General features: G+C 31.6%; 3 protein-coding genes across 3 annotated transcripts; 2 read left to right on the top strand and 1 right to left on the bottom strand.

Moving 5' to 3' along the window:
- Positions 1-9,222: 9,222 nt before the first annotated feature.
- LOC123720569 (zinc finger protein 510) lies at positions 9,223-10,131 on the top strand. The gene has a single exon (XM_045677238.1). The coding sequence runs from the start codon at positions 9,223-9,225 to the stop codon at positions 10,129-10,131; it is 909 nt and encodes a 302-aa protein (XP_045533194.1).
- Positions 10,132-15,481: 5,350 nt separating this feature from the next.
- Positions 15,482-17,571, bottom strand: LOC123720216. Its single transcript, XM_045676754.1, has 2 exons — positions 17,452-17,571; positions 15,482-17,304 (listed from the first exon to the last, which is right to left on the bottom strand). Exons 1-2 carry the CDS (start codon positions 17,519-17,521, stop codon positions 16,355-16,357), a joined length of 1,020 nt encoding a protein of 339 aa, XP_045532710.1. The 5' UTR covers positions 17,522-17,571; the 3' UTR covers positions 15,482-16,354.
- A 678-nt stretch (positions 17,572-18,249) lies between these two features.
- LOC123720670 lies at positions 18,250-20,356 on the top strand. The gene is made up of 4 exons (XM_045677376.1): positions 18,250-18,387; positions 18,866-19,003; positions 19,533-19,686; positions 20,263-20,356. Exons 1-4 carry the CDS (start codon positions 18,292-18,294, stop codon positions 20,325-20,327), a joined length of 453 nt encoding a protein of 150 aa, XP_045533332.1. The 5' UTR covers positions 18,250-18,291; the 3' UTR covers positions 20,328-20,356.
- The last annotated feature ends 43 nt before the right edge of the window (positions 20,357-20,399 follow it).

Below are 20,399 nucleotides of genomic sequence, written 5' to 3' on the forward strand. Positions count from 1 at the left end.
GCTTAACTAGGCTATAAAGAGGCCAAGGGCCTTAGTATAGTACTAAAAACCATAATTTCATAATACACATTATAATATACGAAAGAAAATGACGATAAGTTCTTCGAATTTTCATAAATCTTAGTGACGATTGAATAGTGAGTAATGCAGGTGAAGACATGGGTATCAGTTAGTATATGTTGCAACAATGTGTGTGTTGGCGCGGAAGACGGCTGACCGCGATCAGCGCACGTGTGGAACTGTCAGATTGCGAAGCATTAAAAAAATTCTATTAAATGTTCGTAAATTTTGTAAATAAATGATATAAATCTTACAGATATACGTGATCTGAAACTTAGCTGTAAAATCATTAATTACTAAAAACTATAAGGTGATATTAAAATTATACCTTAATAGGTATTATATTTATTGTATTATATTATTGTATATTTTTAATACTAGCAATACCTAGGGTATTCACTCACATACATTCACATTTCACTCGCGTAGATACTAATCTCGAGGTAGTGGAAAGTCTACAATGTCGGGCTATAGATAAATTCTTGTTATCATAAAAGAATAATTACTTAGTTTTTAATTACTGCATTTCAGATTATTAGATACACACATACATTAATAATCTAATCAATATACAGATTTTACTTTGCAGCAAATATGTATGTCTAATACATTTTTAAATTCGTAACATCATTTACATACTCGTAGAATGTCTTCGACATTAGTAAATTTAAAAATAGTCTACATATATTGAACAATTCTTGATTTCAAGTAGGAAATGAAAGATTTTTTTAACCAGTTCAGGCATTTTTAGGTTGATTAAATTCTGAAATATAAAATCAAAAATTAAAAATGCTAAACTTTCTTCTATAATATTAGAGAAGAGATGTGTTTGTAGAAATTCAGTGTATTTTTCCCTATAGACAACATTTGACGTAGTTTTGTTTTGTGGCAGCAAAATAATTTCATGTTTTGGAGTTCGTACTCGGCATAGACCAACATTCTATGCCCATTCTTTTTGTAGATACCTACGTTATATAATACTGTACAATTTTTTTGTACAATCATCAATAGTTTCCACAGCGCACGTAAAATATTTAGACATCTTGGTTTATATTATTGAATTTTTGTTAGGAATTAAGCTTCAACTAAGTTGAATTGGTTCGGAAGCAGTTGTGGAACGGTCCTCGAGGTTATACGGGTGGAATTTCATATTCTGCCTCGACGTCCATTGATGAAACTCAGCTGCTGGTAATCCGAACAACCCTTCTGAATACTCTCTATGCTAAATGCGGTAGAAGATGTAGAAGTGGAGTGGAGTCACCACATCTCTCTACACGACGCCAAGGGCTAAAGCCGATCAGATTGGTCTTCAAAGATTCGAACCGCTTCCCGTTAAATATGGTCAAGTGGAAGGTACTGGAGTATTCCAATGCTGGCAGGGTGTTTTTATTGAAAAATGCGCAATCTTGTGACAATTTCACTTTACTGATAATTTTAAGTACCTATGTATCAATTATAATCAGAATAACCATTATATTTAAATGTTGACATTCTGATTCATTCTGATATGTTGGATAGTAATTCACTAACAAATTAAGTAAAAATGTAATGTAATTGTAGTCAAAACTGCTGGGAATTAAATGTAGATAACTAAAATACATAGTGCCTGTAGTTAACATTCTTTCAAGTTTAAGTTTATATAGGTATTCGTTGGTAGTACGATGAATATTTCTGTGTATTTTTTAGATTGATTTAGAATATGAACTATAAAATAGCAATACACATAAATTTTTACATCTATACCTTAAATAAAAAATTAAATCTAAATTCACTTTAGGTATTAAAATGCAAATTAAAAAAGTTTACGTAAAAATACGACCGATTAAAATATACTAACTTTTAAGAAGTTTTACGTGTATGTCTCATACTGACTTCATACATTGCAAAACCAATAGAATTATAAAATATTTGAAAAAATCACATTCGCACAACATGATCATTTCAAACTCAACACATTGTTACTGTCGGCGTGTCAAAGCCGCGGTGCCTTTGCTCGGCTGACAATCACTTTGTGAACTACAAAGTGGCCGAAATTACCGGTCAAGCATTTGATGTGGCGAATTATTGTTTGGCCTACAATACTATTGGCAGGTACTGTGTTTTTTATGCAACTTCAATCGGCACCATTAACGATGTCATCGATACAGCCTTATATTTGTTTGATTTGTTCTTTGACAAAGAGCGACCATTGAGTTAAAGGCAATAAATGTTGTTTAAAGTAGCTATTTCTTAAATAGAGTAGATTTAGTTTAACTAAAAAAATGTAGTTGTTGAATATCTTTTAAAGCAGTGTTACAGAGTAAATTAGAAAAATCAAATGTTCGCCAAACTCGTTTTTTAAAGCAATTTTGACTAACTAATGTGTGACGTTATGTTAGGTATATTCTTGTCTATTCCATTTAATTCTAGTAGGTTTAATTTTAAATTTCATTAGTTAGGACTAGTAGGTAGGTGCTTTAGAAGAACATTGCGTCAGTACTGATTCTTTTTTTAATGAATAAGGGCATTAGTAGGCAAAATATTGGGGATATAAGTTCACAAAACTGTTGGCCTTTGACAACGACAATTAGCTCTACAGCTAGTAAAATATGTAGACTTATATTATGCAGATGCTACTACTACCTAGATAGTAGTAATATTTTATTTAAACAATCTGAATAGAAGAATATTTATAGGCAATATAAGAAAAGAGTTGAATGTTACCTTTGACAATGGTGTTCAGGCGGGGCGGGGCTGTTTGATAGCACCTTGACACCTCCGCGTCGGCGACACTTCATTGAAACCACTCGAGCGTGATTCTTGTGTGGTTATGTCAAACGTAACAAACGGATTTTGCAATAGTACCTGGTAGAGAAGCTTTGATCCTCGTGGTTGTTGGCGTTATACGCTTGTTGGAAAAGTATAAAAAAAGAAAACATGTTCGATGTTTCTGCTTATTTTCGTTAATATTTTTCTGTATCAACGCAAAATCGAATATCGGTCATTGAATTGTCTTTATGTATGTGAGTGAAATACAATTTAAACAAATTCTTATAGTCCAATCCAAATAACAGCAAAGTTGTTCAATATTATTGTTTAGGTATACATTATTTTATAGCGATAACCTTTTTATCAACTTTTAAAAATATTTAGCACTAAATACTACAACATTGTAATATTTGAGTCAGTACAAAATAGCTTTATATCGGTTACGGTGATCAATCACAGTTTGTAAACTCTTCAAAGAGTTATCGAAGACAAATAAAGATTGATTTGACAACTAAGAGGTTCAAAAATTTGTATTAGGACGTTATACTCGTATTAGGTCCGTCTTAAAACCTTCTGACGGGCAAGACACAATTCATAAACTTAGGCTCAATTAGTTTAAGATTTTTCGCTTAATTATTTTTTGCAAATTGATACTGAAAAAATATGACAAAATCGTAAAAAAATGTAGAAAATCACTCATGCAACGAGAAACCTTGGGTTAAAGATTAGTAACAATACTCTAGTAAAAACTTACCTTCAATAAATTTTGTCAACGTATATAACAATGCATCTGCTTCATACCACTACGCTGAATATGACCGCAAGGCTTAAAGCACTATTTAAGAGACCTAGTAGATACAGGTAAGTTCAAAAGATATAAGGAGCCAGAGGTCCAGAAGCGACTGTTTTTAACACTAGTGATTATTGCAAGCGTATTGATGAAGATAATATTAAAAACCGTTGCGTTTGTTTAAATATCTAAATGTAAAGAGAATGCGCAGTCTATTATAGTATTTGTTATTTGGATATTTATGAAAGTTAGTCCCTAAGTCCCATTACTGCAGGCCTGTAAGAAAAACCTTTTATACAATTTATCGATTACTACCAGTGTGTCACCCTACCCAATGTGTCTAACCCTAAATCTCCCATTTGAAGCTAGGGTGCCTCGCTCCTCCCCCTAAACCAATGGGGTTCGACTCCCGACCGCACAATCATGTTATATTTCATTTTTATTCAATTATATTGATTATTATTACTTGCCTTCCCGCTTTCACTATCATGGCGACGAATTTAATTAAAATTTGTTAACATTAAATTATTTTCAAATACCCAAGTAAATTTTTGACTCTCTGGTAAAAGGCAAGATCGGTTACTCTTTTTTTTAAATAAGAAATTGGGAGAGATAAGATAACGTAAATATCTAAACGTTTTTAAGTGATAAACTTAACAAATAAATAGATAGATTTCGAATATAGGTAATATTTTCAAATCAAATTTCTAAATGCTTTTTGGAAGTTGTCACTTAACATTAAAATGACTGCCTCTGAAGTAAAACAAAATATATAAACTATACGGCAAGTTAGCTCGAAGTAACAGTATTCTGATAAAACAATAATTATTTAAGATTACTATTACACGTGCTAAAAAGGCACAACATATTGACATATTTTTTTTTTCGTACAGCTAAAAATTACAGTAAAATATAGCTAAAGATAGAATACATAATACAGAATACATAACGATATTCCGCGATAGCTTAAACAAGTCAAGGCTTAAATATTGTAATTTATATAAAACTTAAAACATAACTATGAAAAATTAACTCATCCTGATTAATTATAACAGAACCGAAATTACTGCAAAGACATAGATTTTGAATGGTATTTGTAACAATTAAAATGTTCATCCATTAAAATATCAAATATTTTCTGTCCAAACTATTTCGACGATATCAGCCTTGTTATAAAATAAAAATACAATCATGTTTCTTAACTTGTTGGAATCTTTCAATATATATTTTTATAAAGTATTCTATTTGATATATTTAGGCAATATACTGAACAAAGAAAATAATCTGGTCAGCGTGAATGGCGACACGAGGTCTGAGAGTCAATGGGCACAATACTTTGTCACCTATCTGTTATTTATAGCCCGTTTTTGTTCTTAACGCTAAATTCACCGCGATCTGCCAAAATATGGACCACACCGATACCTTCTATACAGGATGCTCATAAGAATTACAACAACTTTATATGTTTTAGTACGAATAATTATCAGTTCAGTAACTCTGTACTTGTATTTTAATAAATAATAATATATTTATATTTTATTTATTTATATTATATATATATAATTTTTTTATATAGTCAATACAAAAAATTTACTAGTGCGTTCATTTAAAAATATTTATATCGCATAATCGTTTAGGATTAGGTTGTTGAAAAAGCGAGACTACAATGCGGGCTCTGGTGTACCATCGCTTTATTAGCTGACCATTTATGTAACACCCTATAATAACACCTACTACCCCATTCAAGTTCACTGACAACCGTAGTAAACGCAACGACAATACAGTAAAAAAAGATGAACCATATTTGATATTATAGAGTCGTCACGCAGATTCTCAATGAAATACTAAGATGTATTGAATTTCGAGATTTATATCTTTATAAAGAAGTACTGTATATTAAATTGTATTGAAACATACGTGATTTATTTACAATCGCCCGACCACACTTACGTGTTAAGTTATTATTTTGTTTCTGATTCTTGTACACATTAAATACTTAAGTCAAATATTATTTGTCCTTCAGGTCACAAATAATATCAATTGAACGCTTATGTTTGTGTCTGCATCTTATATTTCTAAGTGAATTATACAATGCGTTTGTAACGTTAATTTTCACCAAAGATAACTAATATTCTGAAGTTACAGCCAAGTGTTAATTCAATTAAATCAGAGATGTCAGAGATTTCAAATTCATAATATTTTCCTTTATAAACAAGTGGTAATGCCTGTGTGGACATATGGCATTAGGCATTGGGGCTGTACAGCTAAGCGCAATTTAGATATATAATACGGTTTCAAAACAAGGTGCTTCAGGACATTGTCAATTCTAGGATATTCTACTTAGGATCATTATCAAGGATCTTACTATGGATACAGCCCTAAATACGGCGAACGTTTTTACGTTAATAAAACCAGTGTAGTGAATATAAGTGCGGTATCTCGGGCACACGAACATAGTGTCAAAACATTACAAAACACTAAGACTGTTAATGAACATAGATTACCTTATTTCAAGCTATTCACTGGTATTGTAGAAAATTAAGTCAACGTAATATTAGTTTTTAGCCATAATTATTGTATAGTCTAGATTGTAATTCATGTAACACTTTTCTTTGTGAACTTTTTTGAAGAAAATAAAATTGCATTTTCCTATAAAACATTTGAGCTTCCTCCTTGTTTTATTTAGCATTTTCCTGGGTGGGTTTGTGTTGAAACAGATTTTTCCGATAATTTTGAGTTAGGAGAGAAATTAGAGTAGATTAGATTCAATTTTTACGTTTGTAACTTCACTACAATTAAAAAACCTACTTCCTGTTGTTTGGTCATGTACATCGGGTTTAAAGAATTCATCAAAAACTAATTTAAATTTATTTAAAGCTTCACTTTACCCCTGTCAATTTACATTATCATAAGATTACGTCAGAAAATTAAATTTCAATTATTTAACTGAATCCATTTCAGTTAATTAATTGAAATTATTAGTATTAATAAGTATATTGCTTTACAAACCAAGTCATGTGTTGTTACGTGCAAGTTCAAAGGCCTACACAATTATACTTTTGAAGACTCTATCGTTAGTTTCAAAGAAATTCAACGGGTCTAATCGATCATACGACTAACTATAACATTATAAGAAAAGGCGCGACATTATCTTAAAATGGCCGTAATTGTGTCTGCCTCTGTATATGTCAGTTTTGATCAATCGAAAATTTATTTTTATACAATTTGGTTATAACAGGATATCTCATGTTCTCATATTTTTGAAGTTATACTTCTTTTGGCGCGTTAGGGAAAAATGATGAGAGTAATTTTTTACAATAAAATGTTCATCTCTTTAATTATGTAGATATAATTTTCTAGTGAATAAACGTTATTTAACTAGATAATGCGCTATAGTAAAAAATCAATGTATTAAATACATTTTCTCTATTGTTAGCGTTCTACAATCGCAGAATAAGTCGAAAGATAAAATTTTATCTTGTTACGCCAAATAAGTATAACTTCTAACGCGTGTATATAAGTAAGTACACAGATATGTTATTGTCATTCGTTTATTGTTTATAGATATCAACTTATACTACAAAAACTAATATTTTTTTCGTTTTACGTCTCTTGTGGTGTATGAACCATTTCGTAGTTATAGTTATGAACTAGTCTTATTCACTATTGTAATGGAAATTAACCATCATGTCAATAGACCGTTTGAAACCAGCATTTTCGATAAATGACAGCGGAAAGCCAAAAGGAAAATTATTTTAATATTTTTTAGTAAAATTACAGAAGTATTTTACAAAAACGAATTATCCTACGATCAGACAGAACACCAGACTTTTTATTCATTTGGCATTGTACATTGACATGTATTTTTTTATCATTATAGTTTGTAGTTTTTGATTATCCATCAGGACTCCGTAATTAACACTGTTTTTTTAAATAAGGCGTAATCGTTGTGATATTGACAACACATATAACAATAGAAATAAAAATAATGTCTCACTAGCATCGTGTGGAGACTTAACCTACCATTGAGTATCTTTACAGTATCTGGAGTATTTTCAGTGTATACGCTAGTCTGACATTTAGCGTTATTATTACATTCACGTTAACGCGTGAAAACAGAATAAAACGAGTATATAAAGCTTTTTAGCTATTATATGGTTCGCGAAATGTATACATAGATCATGTTGCCAAAGCCTCTTTTCGGGTGTGGTATGTGGCATATTAAAACTCTTTGAAAGCTTAATATGTATATGAATCTAACCTTCTACCATGTTATTAAAAAAAATGTTTGTATAAATTACTTTCAAAGGGATAAAAATACTTTCATCAAACAACTGATGGATTCTAGTAAGAGTTATCAAAACTATCTTAATAAATTAAACATGTTTTTAGTCGTATGTTTAGTGAAAATGTCATCGATCTTACGATCTATTTAATATTACGACTAATATAATTTCGGATTCAGCTGTAAATAAATATATCAGAGACATTATTGTTAGATTAATTTGAATGTAAATTAATAAAATAGTTTAAAAATATGTTTTATGAGAAGTTCGATTTGATCTTGCAATCAATCAAATGCTTTGACAGATCGCGTAAAAATCCACAATTCGTTCGGAAACCTATCAAAATGTCAAAAACGCAATCAAGAGCACCTATTGTGCGGTTATATTTGTTTATCAATTCGTGTATTCGATCAATTTTGACGTTTCGTTTTATTGAACAACAAGATATCAACGTTTTGTTGTTTTTTTTCACAGAATTAAGCTTCTCTCTTGCCTTGCATGAAATAAATTTTAAACATTTTTATGTTGTTTCTGCGAAAAATTACTACGTTTATACATAGGACCGGCTTGCCGTAGACCCAAAAAGTTGACGGCATGCATCAGGCACAGAAGGCTGATCACCTACTTGCCTATTAGATTAACAAATGATCATGAAACAGATACAGAGATCTGAGGCCCAGACCTAAAAAGGTTGTAGTGCCATTGATTTATTTATTTTATACATAGGACCGCGTACGCGTACCTACTTAAGAAAATGCAACATTTTATATGTAAACATTTGGTATTTAATTAAAAGAGACATTCAATGGAAAGAAAATTGACAATTCTCCCATAAAAGTAAGCAATTTATATGTATAAAGGACATCGCATGTGTATGTAACATAATGGAAACCGCAACAATCGCCAAAACCATTAAAACAAACGAGGATGCAGCTGCTAGGGCCGGGACCACTCGTACGGAACGCTCTGCCCTCGGCCCGCCTTCCGACCGCGCACAAAAATCAACATAAATAACATTACACACCCCTATCTCGAACACTATGACAAGCAACAAGTAAGTAAACATCACAACCACAAAAACTGCCCGGCAAAGGTAGACCTTACAGTCCTTACCGCAACAAATATAATTGCGTGAATTTTGACAGCGTCATAGACAGAAAGTGTAAGTGGATTTTGAAGTGTGCAACAATTGAATACTTCGTCTCTTTCGTCCGTTCAAAAGTATCCCTCTTCTTTTGGCTTTTATTAAATTTATTGTTAAAGGAATGTATATAAAAGTTGCTGAAATGAGAAAGGGTCTCAGTCCGTTTTAATAATCCAGCGTGATATCTTGTTGCGATGCTGTCTCAACAGAAATTTTCCAAGCTTTTTAGACCTTGGGATGTCAGTGAAAATAATGAAAAAATTAAAACAACTAATGATGATAATATAAAAACTATGAGACCAAAACAAACATTACATGAAAAGCGTGAAAATCGTTTGAGGAAAATTCGTGGCGTTTTTAAAAAAAGTGACGGCAATGTTCACCAAGATTGCACAGTCTCAACGACAACCGATGATTCAGAAGATATAAAGCCAATATTTAATGACAATGAGTCACCAGTACAGAGCCTCACTCAATGTTGCGACAGGCTTTTAGACGAGCCCGCCAAAAGGCCAAAAAGTGACGTGAAACCTACTACAAAGCAGGAGGAAACATATCCTGCATACCCACTTCTACCTAACACATATGCGGGCTATACACCAGAATACCTTCCTACCGATATCGCCCAGACCCTTGGGATCCCGCCAACAGATCCATTACTCATAGAATCACTTGCACAAGGATATGCAATGGAACTAGAATACGCAAGAATCCTCCAACAAGAGAATGAAGCGAAGCTTATGAATGCCCGTAAACAACGCCCAAAGAAATATAAATGTCCTCACTGCAATGTGGGCTTCTCCAACAACGGCCAGTTAAAAGGCCATGTAAGGATACACACGGGGGAAAGACCATTTAAATGTGATGAAAAGGATTGTGGAAAGACCTTTACAAGAAATGAAGAACTAACACGGCACAAGCGTATTCATTCCGGGGTCAGGCCTTATCCTTGCCAGACTTGCGGTAAGAAATTTGGAAGACGGGACCATTTAAAGAAACACACGAGGACCCATTTTGTTCAAGCAGAGAGAATGCTGCCAGTCTTCGTTCCTCTTTCTGCCATGCCCAGTATTGGTGGGTTTCCTTATCTGTATGGATATTAATCAGAGTAACGGTGTAAAAGTTTTTTAAACAAGTGCCAGTATTTGACATTGAAAAGATGATAAAAACATATATTTTTTTATGAATTATATTTCCTAATCCGTTAGTAACGTAGTTGTAAATGAGAAATATAATAATTAAGAACCAAGGTTGTGAATTATCTGTACTTATATAAATATAAATCAATGTATACGTATAAAGAGTTTATTAGAGTTTGAAAATAAATTTTATTTTACATGAATTACTTTTTTTTACTCTATCCTATCATTTATAAATACTTTAAAATAAAAATACTTAATACAGCTTTTGTATAACATAAAATAAAAACGAAAATTAATATTTGAACCAAACGAGTAAGTAACACACGTTACTATATATAATTTTAGTATAATTAAGTGCCTGGATATATCTAACAACACATTAATGTTCTTTGTTTTTGATGTTAGTAAATATGTGGCGCATTTTACAGTAAAGAGTCAACATGAACAAAAGAAAAGAGAGGATACATATTACAACAAAAAAGTGGATTAATGAATTCTTCAATTATTATTTTGTATACTTCAATTGTTGCGTGAAATCCAAATCAATTATACCAAACTTATATTATGTGAAATTTTGTTTGGGGTTTTGTTCAAGTTAAAATGGTATATTAAAATATATATATTATACAAACACTTACGTATATATATTTGTTTTAACGCAAATACATTACTACATATTTTGTTATGTACACTTTTCTCTATAAACCCTGAATTCAACCTTTAGAATAAACTATTGTAATAATTTGATACGTGAATTTTAATCGGTTTTATTGGTATTAAAAGAATTGTATAATAATTCCGTTGATTCCTCTATATAAAAACAGAAATATAAAAAGAATCAAGTCATAATCTCCTTATATCGAATTTTATAAAAAAAAATAACGCAATTATAAATTAATCGTTTATTTGCAAAGAAAGTGTTCAAATTAATTTTCATAAGGTCATATAATAAGTTAAATTATTTATAATTGCGTCAAACTTATGGTTTAAATACTTGCCAGCGCTATAAAGGTACCTCGCCTCACAAAAATAAAATAATATGTCCATAAGGCCGTGGACACACACTACCAGAAGGCTCGCAAGGGCGTTGCGTTCTTTTCTTGTGAGACCCTGAGCCGAATGTGTTCGGAAATACTTCAGTAGGTAACGAATTCCATATAGTGGTGGTGCTTTAAAAAACTTCATTTTGAAACGACGAACGTCGAGGTAAAATTTCATATTCTGCCTCGACGCAATGTCTGCGTAAAGATGCAAGGAGTTCTCATATCTCTACGCATCGCCCCCCAACTTCCAATAGGAAGAAATAGGGACAAATGTTATTTTTCAGCTTAAGTACATTATTTATAGAAAATTTAGTATAAAGCAGCTATACCTATAGCCTCGTGCTTTGAATTGAATAACAGACAAATCAAATCTATTCAATATAAAACTTGGAAGATATAACAACAAAATGCCTCTATACAATTCACATGGCCTTAGATCAATGCATCATGTACGTCTTTATGAATAACGGATAAAGAAAACAACAAAAGTACTTCCGGCGAATATCTATGGACAGATAAACAATTAGTGTTTCGCAAAATATTTTGACTCTGTGTCATTGTGTCATGAGAACACTTGCGTTTTGAATGAGCATAAAAAAATCAATCATTTATTGATGACAGGTTCAGGGAGTGATGATTACAATAAAGTAATACGCTTTTGAAATATGCAATTGCATAGTTATAACTTGTTTAAAAATAAAGGATTAGTAATAAACTATAAAACTGTAAATTATTACTGTATTTATTATGCAATAGAAAGGAGTATGCTTGGAATAAGGTTGAGTCACAAAATCAGAATCTCGTTAAAAATATCAATAACGTAGTTCATTTATTTGGCAAAGCTATACCTACATAATTCATATTTAAACCTTTTATAATATGTATATATTTCAACGATATTTTCATTATATTATAAGCTTATGCCCGCTAATTTGGTTTGACTACTTAGTAGCATTGTGGATCTTGGCGATGACGAACTTCCATTGATAAATTTTCGCGAAAAAAGTAAACCATGTGGTTTAAGTATATCATATTTATTTTAAATCTTTTCACAAGTTTAGGCATTAAAACTTAAAGTATAAAAAATACCAACAAATTAAAAGCGCATTTGTGTTTGTTTTCTTCCATAATTACATGATGTATGCGATCTTTAAGAACGCTAAATTAGCTAATCGTAATTTAATAGATCGTAACGCGCTCACAAAATTCTATATAAATCTATTACCTGTCCTTTGCTCCTTAAATTAGTCTAATTCCCACGTGTTCCGTTTTCAATGCCCTAAACTTCAATGTAATTCGGAAGTCCGCACCCAGCATGACACCAAACTTTTCGAAGAATGAGATATCATTACAGCAATTACGCAAATGTTTATCAATAGTTAATAGTATTCTTAGTTATGTGTTATCTTTTAGATGTTTTGTCCTTACAAAATGACCATTCGCTTAGCGTTAAATTAATTAATTTTAGACATTTTCACTCTCATTCAATACTAAAGTATAAATACCCGTTGAAGATACAAAGTTAAAATAAATTTATTTGCATCATTGGTAGTGATTATTTGTTACAATAATATACTTTAAGATTTTTGAAATCGTGACATATGCTTGGCTTTAGTTTAACATAGCGACACAATATACAATCACTGCTATGACGTTATACCCTGAAACACGCTTACGAAGTTATTTCGACCGCTAAGGCTATATTCAACTTATTAACCAAGTCAGTGATTAGTCTTTAGATTCTAGGAGCCTACGAAGATTACTCTTTGTAGTTGTAGGACAATAAAGATTACTATTACGTATTTGTTAGCTCCTATAAATACATATGCATATAATACAACTATTGTAACTTGCTTACACCAAAAATACAACCGTGGGAGAAGTTTAATATAAAGAATAAATAAAACTTAAGCCGAAAAAACAAATTTTATTAATACGATAACCCGCCTACGATCTTACAAATTCGCTGTCAATAATTTATTGCTATACGTAAAAAATTGTCTGCGGGAGCAGGTGAACTGTGAATGAATGAACGCTAGCTTCAAATTAATGACCGGGCCAATGTAAACATATATTGTCTGTGGGAAGGCCACGAAAAATTTCATTCATGGCCATAGTTCACAAAAAGGGAAATGCAAAAAGAATTTCTTATTTCGTAAAGTCTAGTCTTTTATATTTTACTTAATGCGGTTTTAAGTCAAAATCTTTTTTGAAATAACCCGTGGTTCTCAATAATATTTTCTTTCATATGTTATATGTTAAGATATGCAAAACAAAATTCATGCTTTGTTTTAATTGCGAATCCTCAAAAATTTTGTCTCGAGAAATGTGCTCGACTCAAAATGAAGAAAGAGGAAAATACTGATAACAAATACTACCCATAACAGAAAGTATAAATAAATGTTTTCTAGTCGAACATTTTTCCGAGATGACATAAAAAAACGAGTGGAGCATGACGTACAGACTCGAGCGGTACCGCAAATTCGGCTCTGTACATCGAGAGCAAACAACGTAAGTATATGGCGTGAGAACGTTGAGGAATTTTCTACGGCGGCTAATAAATGCTCTACACAATTAAATATTAGATAACCAACATAAACTATAAATTATAAGACTACTTTTATATGCATTTGTCGAGCTCCAAAAAAGACTGCTATAGTTACATTAACACAAACCACAACGGTTTTCTAATGTAACATATTGTGATTATATTATACTATTTTGTAAAATAAAGAAATTTAAAAAAAGTTGTCTTTTATTTCCAATAGCGAAATTAATAATTATTCGGTGGACGGAAATTTTGTGAAGAAGAAGAAATAAGCTTATCTCAGACATAGAAATATTGCCTACTGGTGACAAAATAAAAACTTGTAGCTTGGCAATGTGTAGCTTAACACAACAATAAATAGACACATATGTAATTACGAGTATTGATAAATTGTTGAAATTAACTAAACATGTTTTATCTTTTCCTATGTTGAATAATTTATTAATTAATTTTTTATTAATTAATTTATAAAATAACATTTTGTATAATTGTCGCATTACTTTCAGAAAGCCATAGATTATAAAAAAATACACTGACCATAAATTAGTAATGGCCTGGGAATTTCAGTCAGGTGGGCATTGTCACGCCTACGCTTAGAATTTTTTTATTACCTGACTACTGCAGGCCAATTAAACTGGGGTTACCATATTTTTTTAGTTTCACGATAATATCATAACTTTCAATTTTGTTAGCGATATTTGAAGGTATATGGTTTAGTTGTTAGTGTTTCGTGGATAGGTCGTATTTCAAGTAAATTATATGTATAATTTAATTTTAACATTACAAACGTATATGGAGTTCAACAATGACGAAATAAAAAAGGTGTTGCGTAGAGAAGGTATGTAAGCTAAAGTTTAAGATAATGACATTTATAAGTATTGCCATAATAATAAATTAAGTAGCAACAAAAGTATATGTAAAATTTAATTTTAACCTTAGAAACGTAAATGGAGTTTGACGACGACGAAATAAAAAGGTTATTAAAATTAATCAGTATCAGAAATAATCATAAAAATGTAACTCATATATAAATTAATAGTTCAGTATATTATTTATTAATCTATTCATCATGGTCACCGTTTCGTTGCTCAAATAGAGTGCTAAGGATTGCGTCCACAATATAAATAACGTTATTTGCAGAGGCCATTACACTACAATGCTCATTCATGATTTAAAATGCAAAAAACTGCAATTTTATTCTCACGGGCAACACTTGAACTTATTTTTAAATTCGTTCTGGCAGGTTGCGCGCCAAATTTTTACAAGTTTGACATTTGGCAGTTGAATGGTTTATTTCTTTTCCTTACCGCCTAAAAAGTGATCGATTCGTTATGATTTTGTATTTGTGTAATCGAGCTTTTTGACTTTTTACACCTTGTAGTACTCCCACGCTATATTTCTTGTATCCAAGACTTAGTCTGCTAAATTTAAGCCAAAAAAAGAATGTAATCGAGGTGACTTAGTTTTTTCTTTGTTTCAGATACTATAATTGTATTTAACCCATTATTTACCACCAACAATAACCAAACACAGGACCATCACCATCAGCAATACCATTTTTTGTAAATATATGCTATTTTTAAATTTTATTTCACCGAAACGAAAATAACTACTTTAAAATTTGTGCAATCAAAAAAAACAAGTTTATTGTGTATTTTAATAATAAATTTCGATTAATTCTAAATACATCAATTTGAAGATAACGATTTGCGAACGGAAGGAACAACTAACAAAAGAAACAAAATGGCGGCCACCCAGTGCGCTGTTGTCGTTCTAATGATATTGTATTGAATTGATCATAAACTAATTATTGCGGTGAAACTTGACAATAACGAAGAAGAATAATGTTGGTGCTTTGGGAAAAAGTTAAATGTGACAACTTCAAATGGCCAATTACTGTTATATTTTTATTATTATAATTTTCGCAGATTTAAACAGGTATTGCATATTTGAGCGGAGCGTTTAACTAACGTTGATTTACAAATATTTTTATTTAGAAAATATGTTACTTGTGAAGAGACAAATGGCGAGCGTAGCTCGGCGCTTACTCTCGTAGCACTGTCAAAATACAACGCATAACGCATAATACAAACATAGGTTATTTTCCCATCTTAAGAGTATTTAAATTTATAACATAGAATTAAGGTAATGCATACAGAAGGTATGTGAGCTGAAGTTTAAGATAACCTTTTTGACGTTTGTAAGTATTGCCATAATAATAAATTAAGTAGCAACAGATCGAGTCAGCGCACAATAAATCATAAAATAACAATTGATCGTATCGCATTGTGTCTTATTCTCTATCGCTCAGTCTATGGGATTGCACAATGCTGGATCAAAATTATCTGCGGTCGATATTGCGTGGAGGGTCCGCGTTTATCTAATTGTTAAGCAGTTTAACAATGAAATATTTTAATGTTATGTAGGATTTTCAAAGGTCATACAATAATACTTTTAGCGCGGAGTTCTCGGTTGTATAATCTAAGGACTAAAAAAATAGGTATGCTTTGCTGGATTTTGCAACAGATGAAAGCAAAATATATTTATTATCAGGTTTTTAAAAACGAAATCGACTATAATACTTTCATCGCATTTACAGTTCATCTTTGTAATTTTCTCGTAGTTGTTCAATATAATCATTTAAAATAAATTCTATTTCGGTGTAGTTCAGTCCTAACGCCTCAAAATTAATATCTTTATTATCTCTTATATACTTATGCATATCATTAAATATATCTACCGCGGACTCCTTCGATTTATATAGCTTTATACAATACGGCTTTATATTTTTCATCAGTTTAAAAACTGGTGCTAAAACCTCTTCAGCATTTTCGCTAAACGTCACAGCTACTTTGAAAATATTTAGAAGGCCATCACATACCATTACAGTAGACATTCTTTCAATCAAACCTATCATCTGATACATTCTAAAATTCTCATAGTCGATTCTGTTCCTTTGGTCTTTGTTTCGCGCAGCCAAATGTTCCTCCAAAACCGTGTTAAACAGATCTAACATTTTAAAAACAACTTCCGAATCTAGTTTCGATATTTGCCTGTAAAACGGTTCCAGGCCTTTTACTTTCATCACCCGCGCTTGTAACTTTGGGTTATTTGGAAGCCAAAAGAAAAGAATATCTAAGGCGTGTGCTTTTAGTGCCAAATTGTCATCATTTTCGAAAACATCGAGCAACATATCAACAATATTGATGGGTAATAACGTGTTAGTGGTGGTCGGTGCCGAGTTAAATAATGTCTTGATAAGATTCAGAAGCTGGCCTCGTAAGGAGACATACGTTGTTCTTATATTAGGTATGATGACTGTGTCAACGCCATGTAGTTTGAAGAATGTATATGTGTTGTTCTTAGCTGCTATAAGTTCAGTTAAGTCACCTAATAACCTAGCGATTTTATCATAGAGTTTTTCCGTGTCTTCCATAGGAACTATTCGCTCGCGACGAGTCTTCTCAGCGTCTATGGTTAGTCGCTCTATTTTTCTGATAGTTTTTTCTATATCGTTTACCGATGTTTCCTTACTAGTTAAATCTAATAGAAATGAAAAAAAATTATTATTTGAAATAATTTAAATTAATATAGATTAAGAGAAAAAAGCTCATAGCTAGATAGATAGAAAAGAGCTCGTACTCCCTACGTCTTATGGAATACATATCTATCAATAATATGATGTATTACCTTCGAATTCCTCCCCCTTTGATTGTTTAAACACACAAATCAATATAAATAACATAAGGAATCGCCACATCTTTCGTTACTTTTGTAAGTTCTTTGAGAAAATTTTCGATATTTATTGACAGTTAAATTGTCATTCTTATAGAAAAACTCAGAGAAAACTCAAAGAAGGTAGTAAGTAGAAAGCATAAGAATAAGGTTTTATTGCAATATATGAGTTAAGAAAATGAGGATCTAGCACCCGCTCTGGAGCATCACACAGTAAAAGTAATTAATAGTTTTTCCCTTTTCATCAAAGTTTTTTTTAAATTTGAATAAAAATTTCAATGAAGGGTTTGTTTTTGTTTATTATTTTTTTATACGAAACACTGTTCTGAAAAGCGTATATCGAGATCTCACATAAGATATAAATATGTCTAGCAACGTAAAAACATAAGAGAGTATACTGCGGTCATATATGACATGATTACTGTTCTTATTTCTAGATATATATTTCAAATATTGTACATGATAATTACATACAACAATTATTTAAGAACTAATACTGATATGAGCGCCTCATCAACAGAACCTTTACCATTCAAGAAGTTTAATAGCAACACAGAAGTAATTCCTTAACACAGGTCTAGTAATCTTGTGAATGAGACTACACTTATATAGGTGAGTCGCATAATTATGCTTTTTCTAGTATTGCCATTTTAAAACGGATTTTGGCAATATTTCGCAATATGTTTATGACACATTGATAACTATATTTTGACATTATTATCAAAATTATAACCGACTGAAACGAATGCAGTGAAAATTTAAGGAATATTGTTTAATAAGCTTATTAATAAGATTATGGAAGACCTAATAAGGTTGACGTCATGTGATGATGGGCGATGTTGTTGCTTGACACCTCGTACCAGTGTGGTGCTCATTTCTATTATAGGACAGGTTTGTACATAGATATCTACGTAGGTTGCAGGTTTTTAAGAAGCCATAACTCCGTTCGAGTTATTTTTTTAACCCTGGTTTCGATTCGCGGTGAAAATGATTTGCGTATGCTTGAAAGAGAAGTCTGGTAACATACAGGTATTAACTAAATACACATTACAATTTAATTCGCAATTACGTCACTAATGTCTTTCCCATATAAATGTGCAAATATATGCGTAGGCCCCAATGTTAAGTAATAGGAACAAAATATGTTACTCTAAGATTACAAATGAATTGATTTAAATATGGTAAATTACTGGTATGTCTGAAGTACAGCGCGGCATCCGGGAAGTATTGCTTATGCCACATAATGCATAGTAGTTACCACGATAACGCAATAGCGTTAGTAGAATTGTCAAAATGACGCAATGTGTTTTCCCTATATAAAGCATATCGTGTCATCTAGCGGCGAGTAGTAGAAAATTTAACATTACAGGTAGGATGCTTATTGGAAATTGTGTCCAATAATGGTAGTGAATGTATAACCGGGCCACGCCATGTGGACACCTTACGGAATCTACTATTAACATTCTTCCAAATGGCAAATATGCTACTCTTATTGGGATCTATTGTAGTAAGTAGAATCAAATGATATATGTAATACTGTGTATTAGTCTAAACGAAAGAGATAAATCCTTAAAACTAGCACCCAAATATAATTCTAATTACGAAACTGAAATGTAATGTGAATTGGATTATCAGTTCAAAGGCTAGAAAATTAAGTATCTGTGAATGATGATGATAACGAATAAATATCTGTGAATGATGTATATAACCCACTTATTTAAGACAATTGATAATTGGTTTTTACCAATAGTAGTTAAAACGGTCGTTTATCCGTCAACTACAGCTTTAGTCGCGAAACGATCGTTTAATATGTTAAAGTACTTGTTAGAATAAATTCTATAAAGAGAACCTCCTCTTTATAGAATTCATTCTAACAAGACACTTTTAGTCTTGTATGTAACTTAAAGATTATAGAATCCTAAGCGGCCTTTTAATAATTAGTAAGAACTACTAAGATAATAGTTCAGATTAGATAGGTACGTATTATTAAACGAATTTTCATGTATTTGGGTTTTAACGTATACTTTCCCTTTAAGGAATATGCCTGGCTATTGAGAGTGTACTTGTGGTACACTTTGGCGTTCATCGTTCTCGGTTTCGTGGTCTCCATCGCTGGATTTCTCTACCGTTACCAACATCATGGCGTGTGGAGTTTGGCCTTCTTGGTACCAGAAGTCACTTTTCTTTTCGGTATATCTTTAATCTATTTAGTTAATATATCATATAACAATTCTCAGAGACCAATATTATTTACGTGTATGGTGCTGTTGCTTGAAACCTTCCTCGATAAAACACAAAACTTATTTTGTCTATAAAAAGTATATCAAATGGGAAAAAATCTTCAATCATCATCCATCATCAAAATCTTATTTATTCTCATATGTAAAATCGTGTACACTTGTGAACGTCGGTAAAAAACCAATGTTTCTAAATTTACATTTCCTGCCAGTGCTCAAATACTAAATAAAAATTCTTAAATAATGAATAAATACGAAAACCGAACGTTTTACCTCTTCAATCGGCAAGGCTAGGGAAAATAGGAGCATGCTCTTAAGTTACTCTGGAAACAACGCTAGCACATAGTATCATATTGTTTAATATGAAGAAAGCCCGGTTTTAACAAAGTACACATCTCTTTCCATAAAAGCATAAATATTTGACAAAAACGAACCAGTATCTTAGTTGAGAGAGCAGTTGGAGTGACTTACTTTTAAGAGGGTTGAGTCTTGTTATACCTATATGGGTCCTTTCTTATATTGATTGCAGTAATGTACCGGTGCTTGCCTTTAGTGGACACCTATCGAAGACGAATTGAAGTAATCGGGAACTAGTTTACCAATTATATATAATATATACTAAGACAATTGATCTAGTTATTCATTTTACATAGAACTGTTGGGTTT

Source organism: Pieris brassicae, chromosome 2 (assembly GCF_905147105.1).
Source record: "Pieris brassicae chromosome 2, ilPieBrab1.1, whole genome shotgun sequence".
In the NCBI taxonomy this organism is placed as follows: Eukaryota; Metazoa; Arthropoda; class Insecta; order Lepidoptera; family Pieridae; genus Pieris; species Pieris brassicae.

Bases quoted from the DNA above. Each gene is read 5' to 3' on its own strand.
- LOC123720569 (XM_045677238.1), top strand. From the start codon at position 9,223: ATGCTGTCTCAACAGAAATTTTCCAAGCTTTTTAGACCTTGGGATGTC.
- LOC123720216 (XM_045676754.1), bottom strand. From the start codon at position 17,521: ATGTGGCGATTCCTTATGTTATTTATATTGATTTGTGTGTTTAAACAA. The intron at 17,305-17,451 runs GTAATACATCAT...CATTTCTATTAG, and splicing joins AAAGGGGGAGGAATTCGAAG to ATTTAACTAGTAAGGAAACA.
- LOC123720670 (XM_045677376.1), top strand. From the start codon at position 18,292: ATGGAAGACCTAATAAGGTTGACGTCATGTGATGATGGGCGATGTTGT. The intron at 19,004-19,532 runs GTAAGTAGAATC...TTTCCCTTTAAG, and splicing joins TCTTATTGGGATCTATTGTA to GAATATGCCTGGCTATTGAG. The intron at 19,687-20,262 runs GTATATCTTTAA...TATTGATTGCAG, and splicing joins AGAAGTCACTTTTCTTTTCG to TAATGTACCGGTGCTTGCCT.